The sequence below is a fragment of the Budorcas taxicolor genome, chromosome 6 (genome assembly GCF_023091745.1).
Source record: "Budorcas taxicolor isolate Tak-1 chromosome 6, Takin1.1, whole genome shotgun sequence".
Classification (NCBI taxonomy): domain Eukaryota; kingdom Metazoa; phylum Chordata; class Mammalia; order Artiodactyla; family Bovidae; genus Budorcas; species Budorcas taxicolor.
The window spans coordinates 85,435,542-85,460,705 of record NC_068915.1 but is presented as its reverse complement, the minus strand read 5'-3'; the positions used below and the strand labels follow the sequence as shown (position 1 = coordinate 85,460,705).

General features: G+C 36.3%; 1 protein-coding gene across 1 annotated transcript; it reads left to right on the top strand.

Moving 5' to 3' along the window:
- Positions 1–5,580: 5,580 nt before the first annotated feature.
- Positions 5,581–24,266, top strand: LOC128049889 (sulfotransferase 1E1). The gene is made up of 7 exons (XM_052642208.1): positions 5,581–5,731; positions 9,689–9,814; positions 10,620–10,717; positions 14,401–14,527; positions 17,078–17,172; positions 20,073–20,253; positions 24,154–24,266. Exons 1-7 carry the CDS (start codon positions 5,581–5,583, stop codon positions 24,264–24,266), a joined length of 891 nt encoding a protein of 296 aa, XP_052498168.1.
- Positions 24,267–25,164: the final 898 nt, after the last annotated feature.

Here is a 25,164-nt window from a genome sequence, read left to right as displayed (position 1 = left end):
CCAGGCCTCCCTGTCCATCAGCAACTCCTGGAGCTTGATCAAACTCATGTCCATTGAGTTGGTGATGCCATCCAAACATCTCATCCTCTGTTGTTCCCTTCTCCTCCCACCTTCAATCTTTCCCAGTATCAAGGTCTTTTCCAGTGAGTCAGTTCTTCTTATCAGGTGACCAAAGTATTGGAGTTTTAGCTTCAGCATCAGTCCTTCCAATGAATATTTAGGACTGATTTCCTTTAGGATGGACTGGTTTGATCTTGCAGTCCAAGGGATTCTTAAGAGTCTTCTCCAACACTGCAATTCAAGAACATCAATTCTTACTGCAGTTCAAAAGCATCAATTCTTTGGTGCTCAGATTTCTTTATAGACCAACGCTCACATCCAAACATGACTACTGGAAAAACCATAGCTTTGACTAAATGAACCTATGTTGGCAAAGTAATGTCTCTGCTTTTTAATATTCTGTCCTAGCTTTTCTTCCAAGGAGAAAGCATCTTTTAATTTCATGGCTGCAGTCACCATCTGCAGTGATTTTGGAGCCCAGAAAAATAGTCTCTCACTCTTTCCATTGTTTCCCCATTCATTTGACGTGAAGTGATGGGTCCAGATGCCATGATCTTAGTTTTCTGAATGTTGAATTTTAAGCCAACGTTTTCACTCTCATCTTTCATCTTCATCAAGAGGGTCTTCAGTTCTTCTTCACCTTCTGCCCAAAGAGTGGTGCTATCTGCATATCTGAGGTTATTGATATTTCTCCCTACAATCTTGATTTGGGCTTCATCCAGCCCAGCATTTCACATAATGTACTCTGTATATAAATTAAACAGGCAGGGTGATAATATATAGCCTCGACTTACTCCTTTCCCAATTCGGAACTAGTCCATTGTTCCATGTCCAGTTCTAACTGTTGCTTCTTGACCTGCATGCAGCTTCTCAGGAAGCAGGTAAGGTGGTTTGGTATTACCATCTCTTGAAGAACTTGCCACAGTTTGTTGTGATCCACAAAGGCTTTGGAGTAGTCAAAATATTATGTGTATATATATATATATATATATACTCTATATATTATAAAATATTAGCAATATTCCTGGTGTTGTGCAGTATATCCTTGAAGCTTATTTTATAGCTGATAGTTTGTACCACTTAATCCTCTATGCCTATCTTTCCTCTCCCTCTTTCCCTCTCCCCACTGGTAACAGCTAGTTTGTTCTCTACATCTGCGTGACTACTTTTTTTGTTGTTGTTATATTCACTGGTTTGTTGTATTTTATAGATTCCACATACAAGTGATGTCATACAGGATTTGCCTTTCTGTCTGACTTATTTTATTTAGCATAGTGTCCTCCAAGTCCATTTTTCTCATTCTCTTATCTAAATTTCAATGCTGTCAATGACTAACTTTACCTGGAAATTCCACACTATATCACTGAGCATGTGATTGGGAGCAGAGATAAGTGAGATTTTAAAAACAGTAATCCAAAGGTGAGTTCTATTGCATTATTCCTTTAGCTGTCATCTGTTTTTGATTTTTAGGGTTGCTCAAGAGTTAAAGGCAAAGATTTTTAAACAAAATGTGTTTTCCAAGTGACCTGTTAAGACACAAGCAAGTACTATACATCCCTTTTTAAAAAGTCTCCCTAAGCTAATCTAGGTCTTCTGATGCAGGGTCATTTTCTTCTCTCTTCTTTCTCCTCTAGGGAGTTTAATCTTTCAAAAGTCAACCTCACCCTTTGATTGAGTAAGTGACATTCTCTTACAAATTCTCTTATATTTTGCTCCATCCTGCTTACGTTTTTCTTCCTCATCTTTACCTTTACTTCCTTTTCCTCCTTCTCCTTAACCCAGTGATAGCTACTGGCAAATTTAGAAATTTGCCTAAGAGCCAAGAATGATAAATAACTGGAGAACCTCTAATATCTGTGTGAATAAACATGACTGTGTGGCTCACTGCACCTGCAGGTATGATTCCATATTTGTTTTACCCCATTGCCTCATGAAATCCAGAAAGCCTAGACTCACAAGTTAATCTCCGCCTCCTTCTCTGGTATTCAGAATAAAAACTCACCAGAAACATTCCAAATGCACAGTAGTTCTCATCTTTTTTTGCAGCTTGAAACTTGAGTGGGGATTGCAGAAAACTGAATTGGATCACCCATTTTCTGTCACAGGATCATCTGGACAGGTTTTATCTCTATTATTATTGCTGATATTAATATTTAGATTTCAGATATAGAAAATACAGAATTATTATAAAACTATATTAAAAGGAAATATAGAAAATAAAGTTTTTTTATCAATATTTTACTTTGTGTAAAGCAAATAATCACTTTGTGATAAAAGATCACTTATTAAAAATAATATATTTATATAATGTTTTGCTGTTTAAATTAAAGAGTTTTAACATAAAACTTAGTATCATAGTTGCCTTGTAAATCCTGCATGTTAAACAGGTTCTCTGTTTTACTGAAGTGAGAACAAAGCAAGCAGAGTAGAAAAGTTAAAGTGGAGACTGAATTCTAGTCAGATGTTTACTTCTGTGAAATATGTCAGAAGCAATCTATTACTAACAGGGAACTTGCAAATATTACTGTTATTTTTAAGTGAGAGATATTTGACCTTCAAGAGCAGAAATCCAAGTCCTTAGTAAGTAGTTGAAAAGGTACACCATTGGCAGGACAGTGGCTGTTTCATTTAGGAATTGTTAGTGGATACTAGAAAACCTGAAGAGATTTGATCTAACAATGAAACAATTGAGTTTAATAAAGATTTTTTAGCATCTATTTTGTGACACAGTACTATGATTCAGGATAGAAAAATGTCCAAAAGGATATTCTCTCCTTTCAGCCACGTTGCTCAAATCCAAATTAGGTTGTAGAAGGTGAGGCTGAAGCAAGGCCTTTGCATCTGTACTCATCCTGATATTCAGACTTATCACTGTGCCTGGTAACAGCAGAGGAACTCACAGAGCATATACTCGCTGAATGAAAGGCAGACTGGGGAGTAGAGGAGGGGAAGGTGGAGAAAGAGAGAAAGAAAGAGGAAGGAAGAGGAAATACAAAGAAAAGAAGAAACATATTTCTTTCCTCTACTGAATTCATGAATCACAATTCTAATAATTTTTAGTCAGTATTTCTAGACAATAGCACCCTACACACTCAGTTAGGGAATGAAGTTGACAATTTTGAACTGAACTATGTCTTTTGAGAAAGGAAAAAGCAGCTGGAGGTGAATCTGTACATTACAAGATGAGACCGCTTACCAAAAGAAGCTAAGCAAAGCAAGAGATTTTATTATATGCCACCTACTTTAACCCTGAGATTAAAATTGACCATGAAGGGTCAGTCAGAAGTCAGCCAATTGTTTTTGATAATAAATCAGCTACTCCCACTTGACTATAAGCCAATTCTTACAAACCTGGCAGAACACCAAGCAAGTTGTTCATATGAATAAACAAATCAATAGGCAGGACAAGGTATGCCTTTTGTACACATTTTTTTTTCCCCTAGTGATTATATGAGCAATAAATTTCTATATAAACCATTAAAAAAAAACTGGCAGTATAAAATGGGAACACTTCAGATATCTTCAATTTATAAATCAATCATAAATTACCTGCTATATATCATTTAGGAAAAAAAACCACTTCTGATGGACAAAATTGACCTAAATGATTAAAATAACCAATAAACTTATGAAACATCAAAACATGAAAAGTTATAAAATATCTTTGATGTACAGATTTTTAGGGGTTTCCCTGGTGGCTCAGATGGTAAAGAATCTGCCTGCAATGCAGGAGACCCGGGTTCAATCCCTGGAAGATTCCCCTGGAGAAGGGAATGGTTACCACTTTACTATTCTTGCCTGGGAAATCCCATAGAGAGAGGAGTTTGGCAGGCTACAGGCATCCCTGATGGCTCAGCAGGTAAAGAATCATCCTGCAATGCAGGAGACACAGGAGACCTGGGTTCGATCATGTGTATGAGAATATGACAACTTATCCTACAGGGTTTTTTTTTTTTTTTTTTTTTTTTTTTTTGACAGTGGATAAAAGGGAGGTCCTACCATGTGTAAAACAGTCCGCTAGTGGGAAGCTGCTGTATAGCAGAGGGAGCTTAGCTCAGTGCTCTGTGATAACTTAGAGGGGTGAGATGGAGGGCAGGAGGGAGGTTCAAAAAGAAAGGAATGTATGTGTACATATAGCTGGTTCACTTTGTTGTACTGCAGAAACTATGGGCTTTCCTGGTGGCTCAGTGGGAAGGAATCTGCCTGCCAGTGCAAGAGATGTGGGTTTGATCCCTGCATCAGGAAGATTGGGAAGATCCCAAAGATCCCCTAGAGAAGGAAATGACAACCTACTCCAGTATTCTTTGCTGGGAAATCTCATGGATAGAGGGGCCTGGAGGGCTACAGCCCATGGAGTTGCAAAGAGTTGGACATGGTTTAGCTATTAAACAATAACAACAATCCTGAGGCAGTCTTGTAACTGAATATTGCCCAGTTCTCTGGCATGATGAGCCTCACTTTACTCAGGAATACCTCAAGTCTTACAAGAAAAATAAAGGAGATCCTGTGAGGGTAATATCAAAGAAGGATAACATTTGTTGAGATGCTATATCACAAACTCAGAATGGAGTAAGTTTGCAGAGGAAAAAGGTAATGAGAGAAGTTGAAAGGCAATAAAGGAAAGTTTGTCTAATTAAAAAGTCTAAGGCTTACTCTGAACATGAAATGAGGTATCATGGGATCAGGCACTGTCAATGATAACCATGTTGTTTAACCTTATAATTTTCACACAAGTCACTCAATGAGAGTGTCAACTTTACTGATGAAGTGAGAGAGAAAAGTATAAGTAATGCTAGGGGGTCATATAAAAATCTTCTGTACCTTCAAGAATCCATGTCTTAGACATATCCATTACAGTGTCATTATTTTCATCTTTTTAATATACTCACCAAGCATTTTATTTTATTTTTTTCATTGAATGGAACATATTCAGGATCAAAGAAAGCTTTGACTTTGACATCTGGCAATAGCTATCAAATGTGGCCATTAAAATTTATTGTTATTTAATGTATACAGAATTAATTAAAGGGATTTTTTGCCAAAATATTGCTGCATTTTCTCAATCTGTTTGTCTTTTTATATGTTTTATCAGTTTTGACAGAGAAATCAAGGCTCTACTCGATGTATCACACATTTTGTACATAGTTTTAAAACATGTAACATTTTTGTGCTTTGTACTACTTATTCTTTTATATGTTAGAATTAAGTTGCTTCAGTCATGTCCAACTCTGTGCGACCCCATAGACGGCAGCCCACCAGGCTCCTCCGCCCATGCGATTTTCCAGGCAAGAGTACTGGAGTGGGGTGCCATTGCCTTCTCTAGTAATAGGATTAGAAACTCTTAAAGCAACAAGGCTATGTTATACATTTCTTTAATATTATTACCCTATTTGTTCAACATAAAAGAAATGCTAGACACCCAAGAGAAATTTGATGTACAGGACTACTATTAATATTAAAACAACTTAAAGTGCATGTGAAGTGGAAAACATACCTTTTTTTCTTTCAGTGTACCACTCCATGATGAGTTCTTCCAAACCTGCCTATAAAGATTACTTTGGCAGAATCGGTGGAATACCATTGTATAAAAAATTTATCAAGTATTGGCATAATGTGGAGAAATTTGAGGCAAAACCAGATGACGTTGTCATTGTCACCTATCCCAAATCTGGTAAGTCTCTTTGTTATGTCAAAGTTGTTCCCTTTTCACCTAGAAAAGAAAAATCCACCTTTTCTGTTAAATATTAAGCCATTTCTCCCACATTCATTCTCTGTATTAAATGACAGATTATAAAAGTTCTGGTATATACACAGACAATAGTGGCATATTATAGCTCTATTCTCTCCATATAAGTTAAATAAGCAGGGTGACAATATACAGCCTTGACATATTCCTTTTCTTATTTGGAACCAGTCTGTTGTTCCATGTCCAGTTCTAACTGTTCCTTCCTGACCTGCATACAGGTTTCTCAAGAGGCAGGTCAGGTGGTCTGGTATTCCCATCTCTTGAAGAATTTTCCACAGTTTATTTTGATCCACACAGTCAAAGGCTGTGGCATAGTCAATAAAGTAGAAATAGATGTTTTTCTGGAACTCTCTTGCTTTTTTGATGATCCAGTGGATGTTGGCAATTTGATCTCTGGTTCCTCTGCCTTTTCTATAATCAGCTTGAACATTTGGAAGTTCACGGTTCATGTATTGCTGAAGCCTGGCTTGGAGAATTTTGAGCATTACTTTACTACCCTGTGAGATGAGTGCAATTGTATGGTAGTTTGAGCATTCTTTGGCATTGCCTTTCTTTGGGATTAGAATGAAAACTGACCTTTTCCAGTCCTGTGGCCACTACTGAGTTTTCCAAATTTGCTGGCATATTGAGTGCAGCACTTTCACAGCATCATCTTTCAGGATTTGAAATAGCTCAACTGAAATTCCATCACTTCCACTAGCTTTGTTCGTAGTGATGCTTTCTAAAGCCCACTTGACTTCACATTCCAGGATGTCTGGCTCTAGGTGAGTGATCACACCATCGTGATTATCTGGGTCATAAATCTCTTTTTTGTACAGTTCTTCTGTGTATTCTTGCCACCTCTTCTTGATATCACCTGCTTCTGTTAGGTCCATACCATTTCTGTCCTTTATGGAGCCCATCTTTGTGGGAAATGTTCCCTTGGTATCTCTAATTTTCTTGAAGAGATCTCTAGTCTTTCCCATTCTGTTGTTTTCCTCTATTTCTTTGCATTGATCATTGAGGAAGGCTTTTTTATCTCTCTTTGCTATTCTTTGGAACTCTACATTCAGATGCTTATATCTTTCCTTTTCTCCTTTGCTTTTCATTTCTCTTCTTTTCACAGCTATTTGTAAGTCCTCCTCAGAGAGCCATTTTGCTTTTTTGCATTTCTTTTCCATGAGGATGGACTTGATCCCTGTCTCCTGTACAATGTCACGAACCTCGTGAGAAACGCTGGGCTGGAAGAAGCACATGCTGGAATCAAGAGTGCTGGGAGAAATATCAATAACTTCAGATATACACATGACACCACCGTTATGGCAGAAAGTGAAGAGGAACTCAAAAGCCTCTTGATGAAAGTGAAAGAAGAGAGTGAAAAAATTGGCTTAAAGCTCAACATTCAGAAAACTAAGATCATGGCATCTGGTCCCATCATTTCATGGGAAATAGATGAGGAAACAGTGGAGACAGTGTCAGACTTTATTTTTTGGGGCTCCAAAATCACTGCAGATGGTGATTGCAGCCATGAAATTAAAAGACGCTTACTCTTGGAAGGAAAGTTATGACCAATCTAGATAGCATATTAAAAAGCAGAGATATTACTTGGCCAACAAAGATCTGTCTAGTCAAGGCTATGGTTTTTCCAGTAGTCAAGTATGGATGTGAGAGTTGGACTGTGAAGAAAGCTGAGTGCCAAAGAATTAATGTTTTTGAATTGTGGTGTTGGAGAAGACTCTTGAGAGTCCCTTAGACTGTAGGGAGGTCCAACCAGTCCATCCTAAAGGAGATCAGACCTGGGTGTTCTTTTGAAAGACTGATGCTAAAGCTGGAACTCCAATAGTCTGGCCATCTCATGCTAAGAGTTGACTCATTGGAAAAGACCCTGATGTTCAGACACATTGGGGGCAGGAGAAGGGGACGACAGAGGATGCAATGGCTGGATGGCATCACTGACTCGATGGACGTGAATCTGAGTAAACTCCGGGAGTTGGTGATGGACAGGGAGGCCTGGTGTGCTGCAATACATGGGGTTGCAAAGAGTCTGACATGACTGAGTGACTGAACTGAGCTGAACTGATAGCTCTGTTCTAAAACCACAATCTGTACATATAATTTGAGCAGCACAGTGATAAATGGGTATTGTTGGCCTTATAAGAAAGTCACATAATATAGATGGGTGACTATAGAACCATCAGTAAAATTTAAAATTACCCTTCTGTCTTTATGTCATTGTTGTCATTGCTGTATAGAGAAAGTATAAGTATTTTTCGTGGATTTTTTAAAAAATTAGCACTTTTTAGCTAATAAGTTCCTCTTTCTAATGTCCATCTCTGAAGCTCTATTCTATATTTTCCTGAAATTAACTTGTTAGTCATAGTCTTACAATCTTAGAACTTTAGAAATTAGAAAGTCCAATCCAGACTTCTTCTCTACGTGGTTGTTCCAATTAGTACTTAAATATGTCAAACGTTTAATATACCTTAGGTTATTCTGACTCTAAAGTGTTCTTCCATTCTCTTTCCTGTCTGGACCAATGTCAGCACAAAACCGAGGGCATATGAGTGCTATTTCAGAATCAGTTTCTCTTAACTTCTTCATCTTCCATATTCAATCAGTCAATCTGTTTTGCCCTTTTAGTCTCATAGATATGCCTCAGAGTCAGTTTCTAGTTTTCTTGTCACCTTCTTATGACCCTTCATTCCATTAGTGTATTTACTCTGCCACTAGAGGAATTCTTCCAAGACATGATCCTTATAACCTTGCTTTCTTGCTTGATGTATGGCAATGACCTTTAAAATCTTTTAGAAATGACTTGAACTCTAGTATGAATTCCAAGGCTTTGTAGGCTTGGTGTCTGCTTGACACTGCATCCTCATCCCCATTCATCCCTTCAAGTAGCCTCTGATTTAGGTTTTATAATCTACATCCATGGAGATGGAAATGGCAACACACTCCAGTATTCTTGCCTGGAGAATCCCTTGGACAGAGGAGCCTAGCAGGCTACAGTTCATGGGGTCGCAGAAGAGTCACAACAGAAGCAAGCTACATCCAATTCATTTCCTCACCACTTTACTATTTGTAAATGTCTGGCGATGATTTTAAAAAAAAGAGAGAGAGTTCTTCTGTCTGATAGAGCTCTCTCCTATCTTACACAACTAGTGAATTTCTGCCAATAATTTGTTAAGGCCAAACTCAATTACCATGTTCTCTTAAAGTCGTTTCTTTCTTGTGGAAACATCATGGCGACAGCAGAAGCACATAAAGTCCTCCTTTGCTGCTGCTGCTGCAGCTAAGTCGCTTCAATTGTGTCCGACCCTGCGCGGCCCCAGAGATGACAGCCCACCAGGCTCCCCTGTCCCTGGGATTCTCCAGGCAAGAACAGTTCTTTAAATCCCTGTGCCCATATGTATTACAGCATCTTAAGAAAAATGAAGTGTAATTATTGAGCACTGTTTCTGACTCTTCTGAGGGCCCTTGAATATCACAGGACAAGGACCAGACTTATTCTTTTCTATATTCTCTGCACTAGGACTCAACCTGAGGCATAAAAGCTATTGAGAAACCCTGTGGTTGAAAGCTTGCTTACTTTTTAGATGTGAAAATTTAGATCCAAATAAGTTATCAGCTTGTACAATATCATAATTCATTTTTGACAAAGTCAAATTTCTATCATAGGTATATTTTATTACAACTATGTTCATCCTTATTTTTGATGCTACGTTTGGATCCTATAAGAGTAAATATTAGGGCAAATAGTTTTTGTGTCCTTCCGTAATTCTGACAACTTTCAAATACTATTTCATTGGTAGCTTTTTACTTTATCTAACTACAAATACATTGATCCCTGCATTATCAATATGCATTGTCAATGAGAGACTCAGGTGTGTTTAATTTTTTCAGGTACAACGTGGGTTAGTGAAATTATATGCATGATTTATGCTAACGGTGATGTGGAAAAGTGCAAACAAGAAGTCATTTTTAATAGAGTTCCTTACCTGGAATGTAGCACTGATCACTTTATGGATGGTAATACATAAGTTAATTTTTTAAAGCTTTACACATATATTTTAATGTGTGGGTGTAAATGGTACAAGAAAGACTGTATGCAAAATAGTATTTTTTGGCAATAGTATTAAATGGCAATTAGTATTATGTCGTCTACATAGGGAGGTATGTAAATTTAAATCTTTACAGAGTTTATAGTATAGCATATTCCTGGAATAGAGTGAGTGAGGATAGCTCTGACATGCTTTCATTAGAGCCTAGTAATATATGAGAATTATATCTCTCCTTGGGATAGATGCAGTGATACTTTAAACACTAGGGACATATCCATAAATTTTCAAGGTTATGCAAAAAGATGTTCATCACAGATTCTTTTATTATTATAAAAAATTAGAGACAATATAAATGTTAATCAATGGAAAGTAAAAATGACATGAAGTCATTAAACATATTATGATATCATATGTCTGTTTTCACTGAAGTGTTGGTATAAAATATTAAGAAAAATGCAGTTATACAATATTAAAAAATTTCATCTGTGTGTCTGGTATTTATATGGCTATCTATGAGTCTGGGCATATAGATATAGTTGTATGGAAGGATGCTTACCAAAATGTTAATAATGATTTTTTTCAAAGTGGGGAAAATTTATTTAATCTATTTTTTTCTGTATGATTTTATCTATATAAACTTCTGTCATAGTAAATACATATCATTATTATGAACATAATATAGAATGCATAGATGTTTCTATTTTAAAAATCTGTAAAAATCCATACAAATATTTATAATTTTTGAAGTTGTCTAACTTTTTTTTTTTAATTAGGAGTAAAACAATTAAAAGAGATAGCATCTCCTAGAATAGTGAAGACTCACCTGCCTGCTGAGCTTCTTCCAGTCTCATTTTGGGAAAAGAACTGTAAGGTAACAGAGTCAAGTGTTCTTAGAATTTCACCCAACTCAAAGAATGTTACGATGTTAAAATTAGGTAATATCCTGCATCTTATATACACTTGTTTATTTGTTTCTTCACTGAATCTATAAACAATTTAAAAATGTGGATCATAGTATAGTTAGAAAGTCTAGACTTCAAATCTAACTCCAGAGCTGATTCTCAGAAAAACAGTAAACTCTCTAAGCTTTCAGGAAGCTGAAGTTTCCTCATGTGTAAAAGAGAGATAATAATTGCATTTCACATAGAGTTGTTATAAGGATTAGCTAGAATAATGCTTGTGAAGTGCTTAACATAGTACCTAACATGTTATAAATAATTTACAATGGCTACTTTTATTTGTTATTATTAGTAATTGTAGTCAATGTAGTCTTTTTGAAAACTATTGTGCTTGGCCTTGTGAGGCATGCAAATGAGCTAGGCAAGGATAAACCAGACAAAAATGATAGAATAATTATTTGTTGAGTGCCTATCATGAGCCAGCAATATAACAAATACACATGTAATCTTTGTCTTCATGGACGCATGGTTCACAGGGGAAAGGGATAAATAACAGACACTACAGAAGGTGATATAAGTCAAGTAAAGGAAGAATTCTGGCCTAGATATTGAGGGCAGAGAAGGAAACTTAAAGCAAGTAACATCTCATCTGATATGTGAAGGATGCATAAGAATTAGTCTATATAATCTCTGAGGCAACCCAAAGTGGGATGTGAAACCAGTTCAATTTAGCTAGAAGGCTGAGTGCCTGTACTGGTTGGATGAGTGATGGGAGATGAGCTGGGTTTGTTTGTAACAGATATGGAAGCCAACTTATGAAGTTTGGGCTCTACTTTGATGATAATGAGGAGTTACAGCCATATTAAGCTGCTGATTGAGATGATCAGTTTTGCTTCTTAGAAAGAATAATAACATGGAATCCTAAAGTACAGGCCAAACATTGTCTTAGACCACTGATGTTGTTCCTCAAGACCTTACTAGTTTTATTAGGACATACTATGATCCATACTAAACATATGAGATATTAAAGTACTATATACAGTCATTATTGACAAAAAAGGGATCTATCAGAGTCATGAAGTATTTCTATTTTGTACTGTGATATAACATGGTATATATGACATTTTCTGGAGCTACATTTTGCAAACTTTTGAAGATTCCAATGTTTTTTATTTGTTTGCTTTTATCATAAGCAATCCTAGAAAGATCACATTACATCCTTTTGAAGTCATACATAAGAGTTCTTTCTTTAATAAATACTGTTTATATGTATCTTCTGGGAAATGTGTGATTACTATTTTTTCAAGATATTTGGCCAAGTTACTTTTTTTTCTTTGAAAAATGGAATCAAGTCTTGGTGTTATCCCTTTACATGTACATGAAAAGATACTGTACCTTTACAATAGCTACAGTCTTCAAAGCCTGCTTATTATCTCCGGGATCATCAAAGAGTAGGAGACCATTGGATGAATCACAACTTGAGTACTTCTGGGGTGATTCACTGGTGGACAAGAAGACAGGTGGATTGAAACTATTGGCAAAAGAGTGTTTGGAGTTTTGAACTAAAAACTTTCAGTGGTTAAAAAAAAGAGAGAGTGAAAAAAAGGGACAAGCTAAAAGCTAAAAGAAGCAATTGAAGTCAGTAAACTTGAGGCTTTGGAGTTGTTGCAGAAGAGATATATCCTTGATAAGAAAGAAAGGATAAAGAAACAAAACTGTCTTGGAAGAAATCATGGTGCTCAAGGGCAAGTCTTCAGAACCTTTAAGGTACCGAAGTAGTTTCAAGATTTGGCTACAAATGTTGCTAACTGAAGTAAAATAGAGGTAATGACCAAAGACCCCAAGAACCTAGAGAATCTGATGGATCATGTATACAAATACTAAAATTACACAGCATGATGAAAAGCTTTGGAATGGAGAGTAATATTATGAGTCTGATGTTCAAATCTTAAGTTAAAGCAAGGGAGTGACCATAAGTTTAAAAATGACTTCAGTTAGGAGAAGAATGAATTATTACAGGGTTTTTTCAAGTGTAGGATTTTTAAGACATATTATATCCCAAGTGAATTGTGGGCAAACTAGAAACTTTGACTTGAGAGAGATGAGGGGAAAGACCTAGATTTTCCTCAAAGGCAGGAAGAGCATGCACAGTAAAAATTTAGTGTATAGAATCAAATTTTCCAAAATGGAGAGAAGATAAACTAATGGAAGTTTAAGGAAAGAGGGGTTGCTTTTACATTCCCTCTTCCCCCACCTTGAAGAATAGGGAACTAAGAGGTACAGACTACTATGTATAAAATAAATAAGCTACAATGATATATGGTACAACACAGGGAATATAGTCAATATTTTATAAAAGCTACAAATGGAGGTAATCTTTAAAAATTAATCACAGTGTTATACACCTAAAACATATAATATTGTACATCAACTGTAACTCAATAAAAAAACAGTACATTAGGAAAAAAAAAAAGCTTCATGTACGACCTGGAGCAAAACTTTAATACAGATTGTATTTTGAGATACAGAGAATATTCAAGACAGAGGAAACAGTACGAACAAAAAAAGAAATAAAAATGATAAAGCAAATGCTTATAAGCAAAAAGGGCTAGGGAAAATTTTAAATAAATGTGGAAAAGTTTCATATGGCCAATGATAGCTTTGTTGAGAAAGAAAGTTGACTTTTTCTGTAGTATTTGGAGCTACTTCTTAGAATATTCAAACAAATTTCTTTAAAATTGTTTGAAAATGTAGAAACTTGAGTAGGACAGATTAGTGAGCCTTATCAGATCCACTAAAGAGTGGAAAATCAAGAGCTGCCATAGACCACGGCATGGCTCAGGTGCCTGAAGGAGGAAGTGGAAGACCATAGAGAGACAGAGTTTACTTGTGCGGGTCTTTTCCTGCAATGCAGAGTTGTTGTTTAGTCGCTAGGTCATGTCTGACTCTTCTGCGACCCCATGGGCTGTAGCCTGCCAGGCTCCTCTGTCCATGAGGTTTCTTAGGCAAGCATCCTGGAGTGGGTTGTCATTTCCTTACTCCAAGGGATTTTCCTGACCCAAGGATCCAACCCCTGACTCCTGCATTGGCAGGCAGATTCTTTACCACTGAGCAACAAGGGAAGCATGGAGTATCAGGGGTCTAAGCATCCCATAAAAATTAGCTTTTCTTCAAGACTGTGAGTAAGAGAATAGCAGGACCTTTTTAAAATTGTTATGCAGGATCATTGTGTAGTATAAAAGCCAGAGGACTTTATTTTTGACTGAATGATTTATCAAATCACTTACTCTCATTGATTAATTCTCAACGATGTATTCTGACTCATATTTAGTTTAGTTTCTTCATTTATAATTTGGCGATAATAATCTGGCTCACCCAATTTATAGCAATGGAATTTGAGGCTCTCAAATGAAACATGTGAAAATGGCATAAAAATGAAAAGTGAAAACTAACATTGAACAGCAATACAAAAGATGTTGTCATTTCAGTTTATTGAAGGAATTTCCTTTTTTATAATTTTAATATTTTGTAAATTTTCTAAAGCAAATATATGTTATGTTTACAGTTAAAAACATAAACTTTTTCTTTTTAAATCTTGATGTGACCAAATTTGAAAAATAGTAGGTGATTTAATAACTAATTTCATCTTCCTTAGATCATCTATCTTGCCCGGAATGCCAAGGATTTGGTTGTTTCTTATTATTTTTTCTTTTTAATGGTGACTGCTAATCCAGATCCTGGTTCTTTTCAAGATTTTGTGGAGAAATTCATGAATGGGGAAGGTATGAAGAGTTTCTTTTTCTGAATTCTTTCAAGGTAAATGATACAAGGCAAATGACATATTTGGGGATAATTTTTGCTTTCTGTTCTGGTCTATTATCCTTCCTGGTCCTTAATTAAAACACAGAAGTTCTAGAAGCCCTTGAACTTAGAACAAGCATAGTTTTTCCAGATGAGAATGGCAAAGTTCAGAATTTGGACACTCGAGTACAGTGCCTACAAGTAGGTATATATATGTATATGTGTTTGTCCAATTCTCTTTCATGTCTTGTTATTACAGAAGTACTTCACAGTGTGTTATTATAACTTCACTGAACAAGAAGGAAAAAGATAGAGGAGAGAACTTGTTCATTTGTATTTAAGAAAAATTTCAGATACTAAATGAGGCCAGCATTCACAAAGAAGTCTGAATATCTACAAAATTCTTACTCATTCTACCCACTGTACAGTCTGAATAATTCAACTAGATTTCTTAGAATAGTACAAGAGTTACTTTAGTAGAAATTCTGGGAAATTTTGTCTTTTTATTTAACTCCAGACTAAAGCAACAGAGTATTCAGGTTTGAGAAAGAAAGTGTTCAGAAGAATTTAATATTAACTAAAGAAGGCCATTCTGACTCCTTAATAATAAGTGTAAGGAAAGGGATAATAATGTCATTTATATCCCCCAAAATTAATCAGTTCAGTTCAGTTCAGTCACTCAGTCGTGTCCGACTCTTTGCGACCCCATGAATCGCAGCACGCCAGGCCTCCCTGTCCATCACCATCTCCTGGAGTTCACTCAGACTCACGTCCATCGAGTCCATGATGCCATCCAGCCATCTCATCCTCTGCCGTCCCCTTCTCCTCCTGCCCCCAATCCCTCCCAGCATCAGAGTCTTTTCCAATGAGTCAACTCTTCGCATGAGGTGGCCAAAGTACTGGAGCTTCAGCTTTAGCATCAGTCCTTCCAAAGAAATCCCAGGGCTGATCTCCTTCAGAATGGACTGGTTGGATCTCCTTGCAGTCCAAGGGACTCTTAATATTGACTCAATAAAAGTGTGGTATATGTGCTTTATGTTTGTTGTTACCTTTGGAAAATTTTATGCTAAAGCACGAATAAATTACATGCTTCAAGATCATCAAAATGTGCATTGTAAAACGGATAAAGATAATGCTGTACCTCAGCAAAATAGATGAATAAGATCACTATAAAAGTCATTTATGACTTTTCTGCAAAGAAACAAATGGGACAAAGCAGAAGCAGACCTACCCACAGGTACAGAGAAAAAATTAGCAGTTACCATAAAGCTGGATGGCATCACTGACTCGATGGACATGAGTCTGAGTGAACTCCGGGAGATGGTGATGGACAGGGAGGCCTGGCGTGCTGCGATTCATAGGGTCGCAAAGAGTCGGACACGACTGAGGGACTGAACTGAACTGAACTGACTGATAAGGGAGAAGGATGGAGGAGGGGCAGAATGATGAAGGGGATTAAGAGTCCAAACTGCTAGCTATAAAATAAATACATCACAGGGAAGTAATGGACAAGACAGGGAATATAGTCATTATTTTATACTAACTTTTGGTGTGTAATGTATTCAAATATTGAATCACTATGTTTACACCTTTGATGTTATTTTAGGTTAACTATAAATAAATAAATAATTGTCAGTAGGGTCAAAGAACAAAAGAAATATCCGATGACTTAATGCAAAGCAGAATACTTTGGCTCACACATCACCATTATTACTATGTCAGCTTTTTACTGGGTGAAACACTTGGATACATGTGAGAAAAGATGAGGGAGAGAAAAGAAGAATCCATATTTGGTCATATCACATCACCTCCAAAATCTTCTAACGTTTTAAAGTGAGAATGAAACTAAGGATCCCTAAGAAAGCACCCCTTTACCCTTTAAACTGCAACAGTGTAAAAAAATTTATATAATTATAAATTATTCAGTTACCAAAGCTACTTTTTAAATGGTAAATTTGAGATCTGGACTGCATTCTAATCATAAGAATGTTGGTAGTTCTACTACTCAACTCCTTTCATTTATAACACACACACACAGACACACACACACATACCATTTTCAAAAATACTCTTATAAGTTCTAAATCAAATGGAAAGACTTCCATCACTTTTCCTCTGAGTTATAAACTATGTAATAATAATGAAAGTTGAGATTATATTTCTGTATGTAGATTTTTCAACATATTTCCTGCAGAGAAATTTGCCTCAGATGGGCAGCTGATCTCTAGTTTTCATTCCATGACCATTTATTTATATTTTTTTCTCTGAAACCTCATTTTCAAGCTGAGTCTGAGCGTAGAGTTGATGCTATGTCCTCACATTGTTTTTTTTTTTAATATAAACTTATTTATTTTAATTGAAGGTTAATTATAATATTGTATTGGTTTTGCCATACATCAACATGAATCCGCTGCAGGTATACACGTGTTCCCCATCCTGAACCCCCCTCCCTTCTCCCTCCCCATACCATCCCTCTGGGTCGTCTTAGTGCACCAGCCCCAAGCTCACACTGTTTTTATCTCTGATCTTAGTTCCTTATGGTTCCTGGTATGAACACACAAAATCTTGGTGGGAAAAGAGGAAGAATCCACAAGTGCTATTTCTTTTCTATGAAGACATGAAGGAGGTGAGAAACTCAAAAGACATGGCAACTTCATAATTATCAAAATGTTAGCATTTGACAATAATGTAGATACAAAATTTTGCCTTTGAATAAATAATGCAGCCACCTCCAAAAGTTACAATAATCCAGATACTCTACTACAGATTGAACGTAGTGAATAAAAACCTTCTGTAAATGAACACATTTAAACTCAAGTCTCAACAATGTTACCAAAGATAAAAGTGGAAAGAGTTTGAGTTCTTAAATCAAAGCAACAGCCACACACAACACACACACACAGATGCAGATGCACAAAAGGAATCACAATGGGCAAGAAGAGTTAAATGGTCTCTAAATCCATAGATAATGGAATTATTAGAAAAAGACCATAAAATAGCTATACTTCACATGTTTAAAAAAATAAAAGAAGAATTTAAAATCTTACAAAGAAACAAGAGGTTACTAAAATTGACAAAGCAGATTTGGGTGGAAAAAAAGAGCAGCAAACCAGAATTTCTAAAATAACTTCTAAAAATTAAAATTTGAAAAGCAAAAAGATGGCTTAAATAACAGATAAGGCATGGCTACACAGTGAATTAGTAATGTGGTAGATGATGCTGAGGAAAGTCCACAGGATGTACTTCAGTGAGATAAATAGAATACTTTAGAAAGAGTAATGGATATGTAGGATAGAGTAATAACATCTTACATGTATCAAGTCAAACTTCCAGAAGAGAGTAAAGAGAATGCCAGAATAGCAAAACGCAAAAGTATGATGAAATCACAATTTCTTAAAAATCTAGTTTTTTTCTAGCTTCATTAATAATCAGGGTAATTCAAAATAAAAACGTCTATGAGGTGCTATTTCACACACAGCAGAGTGACAACAATGAGATGTAGTCTGACTGGGCTATGCTTAGTTGCTCAGTCATATCTGACTCATTGCACACTGTAGCCCGCCAGGCTCTTCTGTCCATGGGGATTCTCCAGGCAAGAATATTGGATTGGGTTGCCATACTTACTTTCGAGGGATCTTCCCAACACAACCCAGGGATTGAACCCAGGTCTCTCACATTGCAGGCAGATTCTTTACCAGCTGGGCTATAAGGGAAGCCCAGTCTAACTGTAGTCTGACAATAAATACTAGTCAGGATGTGGCTTAGTGAGAAGTAACACACTTCTGATAAGAGTATAAGAATACACAAACGTTGTGGACAACATGTCACCTAGGGAGGGCAAACGTGTATAACTTAAGGCTCACAAATTCCACTAGTAGATATATGTTTATGAGAAACACTGATGTGTATATTAGTTTATATGCACAGCAATCTCCATAACAGCATTCCACATGACTGTAAAAACAACCCCAATACACATATACTCAGGAATAAATGCATTGTATATACTATTATTCTACAATTAAATACTATATTGCAGTGAAAAGGAATATATTTCAAATGTGCTTATCAGTTGAATAAAATCAAGCTATATGTTGTTTAGGGATACATACATGAGTTTCAAATCTACAGAGTAAAGGCACAGGATTGAGTAGGTCAATTTCAGGACAGCAAGTTTGTTTGTTGTTGTTATTTGTGAAAATTGGAATGGAGAGTGAAAAAAATGAAGTTGGGAACTTGCAAATGGAAGAACTTAGCCAATTATGAATGTTTTCTTACATGCACTGGGTAGTAGGTAAGGGTGCTGCATTCATATTAATTCTTTAAAGTATATATGCACACATATCAAATAATTTATAAAAGAAAGAAAAAATACTAGATCTTTTTATTAAGGGATAACAAATATCTTCTCTAATTTATTATATATATATATATATTTATTTATTTATTTATTTATTGTCTGTGCTGGGTCTTCACTGCTGCTCAGGCTTTTCTCTAGTTCTGGTGACCAGGGGCTACACTACATTGAGGTGGCCAGGCTTCTCATAGCAGTGGCTTCTCTTGTTGTTGAGGATGGGCTCTAGGGCATGTGGGCTCAGTAGTTGCAGTTCCCGGGCTCTAGGGCACATGCTTGATAGTTGTGGCGCATGGGTTTATTTGCTCCGCAGCAAGTGGAATCTTCTGGATCTGAGATTGAACCCATGTCTCCTGCGTTCGCAGGTGGATTCTTTACCACTGAGCCACCAGGGAAGCCCTCTTCTCTCATTCTTTATTAGCACCAAGAAAGCAATTGATATCCAGGTCTTGCTCACATCTTCGAGCAATTATTGAAATTCATTTCACAGTAATTCTAGAGTTGTTTTGATGAGGACATATTTAAAATAAAACTATGGATATTATTTTAGAAGCAGAATTATTTCTTTATAGAATTTCATGCAGAACAGATGTGAATGAGAAGCAACCATGATTTGTAGTTTGCTATTATATTACTTAAATTTGTGTTCTATAGCTAGAATATTGAAGACAGTAAATTTAAAAGGCAGACGAACAAAATTTATTAGTTAATCCATGCCTTTCACCCTCCCAAATTGTCTCTATGCATTTACTCTCTATTTTGATCAATAATGGCCAGGTTTATGTTTCTTCTCTATTTGCAAAAATGAGGAGCAAAGGAATAAAACTTTTCTCTTGTTTCTGCAATACATCAAATAAGAGTAAAAGACATTAACCGTATATGTAGAGATACTATCTTTTTTGTGGAAACAAGTAAATAAAAAATGTGTGAGAATGCATATGTGATACAATAGATTTATATGGAATTTATGGAGCAAAAATAGAGTTATCTAACTTAAATTGGAATAGTCAAGGAAGTAATCCCAAAGAAAGTGATACTTAAGCTGAAGTTTGACAGGTAGACTGCTCATTAGAAGGCTACTTTCCAATATCAGTATGGGGAGGAGAGGGGAAGAATGATTTTCTTATTGTGTCCTTTTTTTTTTCAAAAACAAAATATGTTTTTCTTCCTAGAATATCAGAAAAGAGGTGATGAAATTGTTAGAATTTCTGGGAAGGGAGGCATCAGATGAGCTTGTGGACAAGATTATAAAGCACACTTCATTCGAGGAGATGAAGAACAATCCATCTACCAATTATACAACATTGCCAGATAAAATCATGAACCAAAAGGTATCTCCCTTCATGAGAAAAGGTGAGATGCTCATGGTATTTGCCTCCATTGCTACAGGAAGGCCTAAGTTTAAACATTTACAGGCAAACATCTATTAAAGTCTATTCATGCCTGTGGACCCCACTTGTTTTCTTTAGAGCTGTTTCCATCTTTGAGTGATCAGTTCTGCAGAAGTACAAAATATTAATACTACTACTAAGAAATTACTATTAGAAACATTACTAATAGTAATTGACTAGTTTTGCAGAAGCATAAAATACTAGTACTACTACTAATAAATTACTCTTACATGTTGATTATTTAGTGCATACAACAAATTATATTAAGAACCACCAGCAGTCACCCCAGCCTCAGTACTAGCACTAATATCATAGCCTACTACTACTACTACTACTACTAAGTCACTTCAGTTGTGTCTGACTCTGTGTGACCCCTTAGACGGCAGCCCACCAGACTCCGCCGTCCCTGGGATTCTCCAGGCAAGAACACTGGAGTGGGTTGCCATTTCCTTCTCCAATTCATGAAAGTGAAAACTGAAAGTGAAGTTGCTCAGTTGTGTCCGACTCTTTGCGACCCCATGGACTACAGCATACCAGGCCCCTCCATCCATGGGATTTTCCAGGCAAGAGTACTGGAGTGGGGTGCCATTGCCTTCTCCGATACCACACCCTACTAGCTATTATTTGTTAAGTCTTTATGCCTTGGTGCTACACACATACATTATACAAAATGTAAATTCTTATCTTTATTAAAATTCCAATACAAGAGTTAGGAAAAAACTTCTATTATCTCATTTTGAGATGAGGAAACAACCTTAGAACAGTTAGTCAGCTCTTCCCTAGCTAAGTGGCAGACATTTTTCAAGACTAAATGTCAAATGTCAAACATCAAATGGTACACATTGAATATGTACAGTTTTCTGTGTATTAATTATGCTTCTACAAAGCTGCTAAAACAGCACTAAGTTTCAAAACACCAAGCAGAAAATACTGCTCAACTTGGTAAAAATATCAAAATACAATGAGGTGACATCTACTGGGAGGAGGCATGTACTTGATGAGACACAGTCAGTTCATAAATACATAGGTATATAGGATATGGACCTAACAGAAGCAGAAGATATTAAGAAGAGATGGCAAGAATACACAGAAGGACCATACAAAAAAGATCTTCACGACCTGGATAATCACGATGGTGTGATCACTCACCTAGAGCCAGACATCCTGGAATGTGAAGTCAAGTGGGCCTTAGAAAGCATCACTGCGAACAAAGCTAGTGGAGGTGATAGAATTACAGTAGAGCTATTTCAAATCCTGAAAAATGATGCTGTGAAAGTGCTGCCAATATGCCAACAAATTTGGAAAAGTCAGCAGTGGCCACAGGACTGGAAAAGGTCAGTTTTCATTCCAATCCCAAAGAAAGGCAATGCCAAAGAATGCTCAAACTACCGCACAATTGCACTCATCTCACACACTAGTAAAGTAATGCTTAAAATTCTCCAAGCCAGGCTTCAATAATACGTGAACTGTGAACTTCCTGATATTCAAGCTGGTTTTAGAAAAGGCAGAGGAACAGGAGATCAAATTGCCAACATCTGCTGGATCATGGGAAAAGCAAGAGAGTTGAAAAGAAAACTTCTATTTCTGCTTTATTGACTATGCCAAAGTCTTTGACTGTGTGGATCACAATAAACTGTGGAAAATTCTGAAAGAGATGTCAATACCAGACCACCTGACCTGCCTCTTCAGAAATCTGTATGCAGGTCAGGAAGCAACAGTTAGAACTGGACATGGAACAACAGACTGGCTCCAAATAGGAAAAAGAGTCCATCAAGGCTGTATATTGTCACCCTGCTTATTTAACTTATATGCAGAGTACATCAGGAGAAACACTGGACTGGAAGAAACACAAGCTGGAATCAAGATTGCCAGGAGAAATATCAATAACCTCAGATATGCAGATGACACCACCCTTATGGCAGAAAGTGAAGAGGAACTAAAAAGCCTCTTGATGAAAGTGAAACAGGAGAGCAAAAAAGTTGGCTTAAAGCTCAACATTCAGAAAACTAAGATCATGGCATCTGGTCCCATCACTTCATGGGAAATAGATGGGGAAACAGTGGAAACAGTGTCAGACATTTTTGGGCTCCAAAATCACTGCAGATGGTGATTGCAGCCATGAAATTAAAAGACGCCTACTCCTTGGAAGGAAAGTTATGACCAACCTAGACAGCATATTCAAAAGCAGAGACATTACTTTGCCAACAAAGGTCCGTCTAGTCAAGGCTGTGGTTTTTCCAGTAGTCATGTATGAATGCGAGAGTTGGACTGTGAAGAAAGCTGAGAGCCAAAGAATTGATGCTTCTGAACTGTGGTATTGGAAAAGACTCTTGAGAGTCCCTTGGACTGCAAGGAGATCCAACCAGTCCATTCTGAAGGAGATCAGCCCTGGGATTTCTTTGGAAGGAATGATGCTAAAGCTGAGGCTCCAGTACTTTGGCCACCTCATGCGAAGAGCTGACTCATTGGAAAAGACTTTGATGCTGGGAGGGATTGGGGGCAGGAGGAGAAGGGGATGACAGAGGATGAGATGGCTGGATGGCATCACTGACTCGATGGACGTGAGTCTGAGTGAACTCCGGGAGATCGTGATGGACAGGGAGGCCTGGTGTGCTGCAGTTCATGGGGTCACAGAGTCAGACGTGACTGAGTGACTGAACTGAACTGAACTGATAGGATATGCAAAGTATTGGGACATCCACTGTTACTTGGATAATCATCCTTCTGGAAGAAAAACTAATAAAATAAAATAAAAGAATAATCTTCCTCTTGGAACCAAATTGCCAATGATAGGGTTAAGGATTTTTTAAACAATTGTATTAACAAACTTGCAATTGGGTTAAAACAGGGCACCCCTGAAAAAGGAATAACATGCAGATTAAATTTATGTTACTTATACTCAGATTATCTCAGTTTATTTCCCCAGAATGTCTTCATATATTTTAAAGATAAAACAATAAACTAAAAATAATTTTCATGCTTATAAAGTGTTTCATACTATTGAGTCCTCTGACAGAATCTGATTTTCAAGACACATTTTCTATCTTATGATTTTTGGATTATTTCATTGGGAAGGTTTAGAGCTCCTTGGATTAAGAGGACAAGTGAACTACTGATTAATTTAAAGTATTAGTGACTTCTTCCTTTCAGAGGAGAGTTGGATGAAAAGCAAAGAAGAGCCTGCTAGACTTTTGTAACAGCACAGGTGGTAAATATTGAGGAGCTTCTCTAACTGTTGGTGGCAGTAAAAATGGGGAGGAGGCAATGGCTATGAAGAAAGTCTGAATATAAATAAAGAATTAGATATTCTGGCCTAAAGACAACAGCCACGCTTATGCAATGGATATCTGCATTCAATTAACCAGGTTATGGAAAATGACTCAAAGAAAATGCAGTCTGGTGGGGAAGAAAATGAATTTTTTTTTAGCTGGGTGAACTTGAGATGTTCCTATGAAATACAGGTGGCCACATCAGGTAGGCACGTGGGTATGAAGACGTTATTCTGGATTTTAATGTTTTCAACATGAAGATGATATTTAATACCACAGGAGAGGTAAAACATGGATCATGAATATTTCAAAGTAAATTGGAGAAGAAAATTAAGTAGCATAAGAAAGGAAGGTCAGAGAAATAAATGTGCTGTTTTTTTTTTGTATGTTTATTTGTTTTATTATTTTTAAACAATCAGGACAAATCCTTGTTTGCACTCTCAAATATATAGTATTTATGGTATATACTTACAATTAAGGGTTGCAAAAATAAAATTTGATTAGGTGTTAATGAAAGTGATAGATATTAGAAAATTTCACTATTCTGACCGGAAGACATGGTGTTTACTGCTTTCTTTTCTTTTCTGTTACAGGACTTGTAGGAGACTGGAAGAATTACTTTACAGTAGCCCTGAATGAGAAATTTGATAAGCACTATGAGGAGCAAATGAAGGGGTCTACACTGAAGTTCCGAACTGAGATCTAGGAAGGGTTTTCTTAACATCTGAGATTAAACTGTTGTTTCATCCTTCCTCACCTTCTTCATTTTAAACTAGTAGAGAATGAATTATACAAAAGACCACGATCAGGTTCACATGATTATTGAGATCTTAGTATGAAAGAGTAAGAAAGATTTTTTTTTCTGTAATTATCTCTTTAATATTTTCTTTCCTTTTTTCTTTACTGTAAATATTACACAAAGCTATAACCTATGAGAATGATGTAGGTACACACAAATTGTTCAAGTTGTTAGAACCTCAGTAAAAATAATCAGACATTCCAAATTATTTAACTTTGTGTCTACTTTTTCCCATTTATTAGTATATTTGGTATATAATGAAGGGGTATATGTATATATATGCAAAATGATGTAACTTGGAATTTACCTTAGTTTAGTGTAAATTTTCAGCATTTTCAGAACTGATTTCCAGATGTCTATAAATAATTCCAAAGAGTATGATATATGTTTGAATATCTTTAGCTAATTTAAAATAGTTATGCTTTAGGGTTCCTTCTATCCTATACACAATGTAATCAAAGTAAGATATGTAAGCTAAAGTTTTAATGAATGTGAGATATACCAATAAAATAAAACAGAAGCAAAAGCAAAAGAAAATTGTTTTTTATGTAAACAATGTTGTTTTGACTTACGTCTCCTATTTTTCTATATTGTATTGATCATCTTTTTCCTATAGTGTTTTTATTTTAACAGTCAATGCATCCTTTCTCTGAATCAGAAGACACACAAGATTATGAAAAAATCACTGTGGGTCTCCAGTAGAATACAACATTGTTAATTTCTAAACTCTAGGTCAATTGATATATGTTTTCTTATTCTTTGGAGAAAAGACTAGGAGTTTCCTAGCCCCTTGTTTAATAATTTT

What these genes read in the sequence shown, in the direction of transcription:
- LOC128049889 (XM_052642208.1), top strand. Translation starts at nt 5,581, where the DNA reads ATGATGAGTTCTTCCAAACCTGCCTATAAAGATTACTTTGGCAGAATC. An exon ending in TGTCACCTATCCCAAATCTG is followed by an intron (nt 5,732 to 9,688) that starts GTAAGTCTCTTT and finishes TAATTTTTTCAG; the next exon opens with GTACAACGTGGGTTAGTGAA. An exon ending in TTTGGGAAAAGAACTGTAAG is followed by an intron (nt 10,718 to 14,400) that starts GTAACAGAGTCA and finishes CATCTTCCTTAG; the next exon opens with ATCATCTATCTTGCCCGGAA.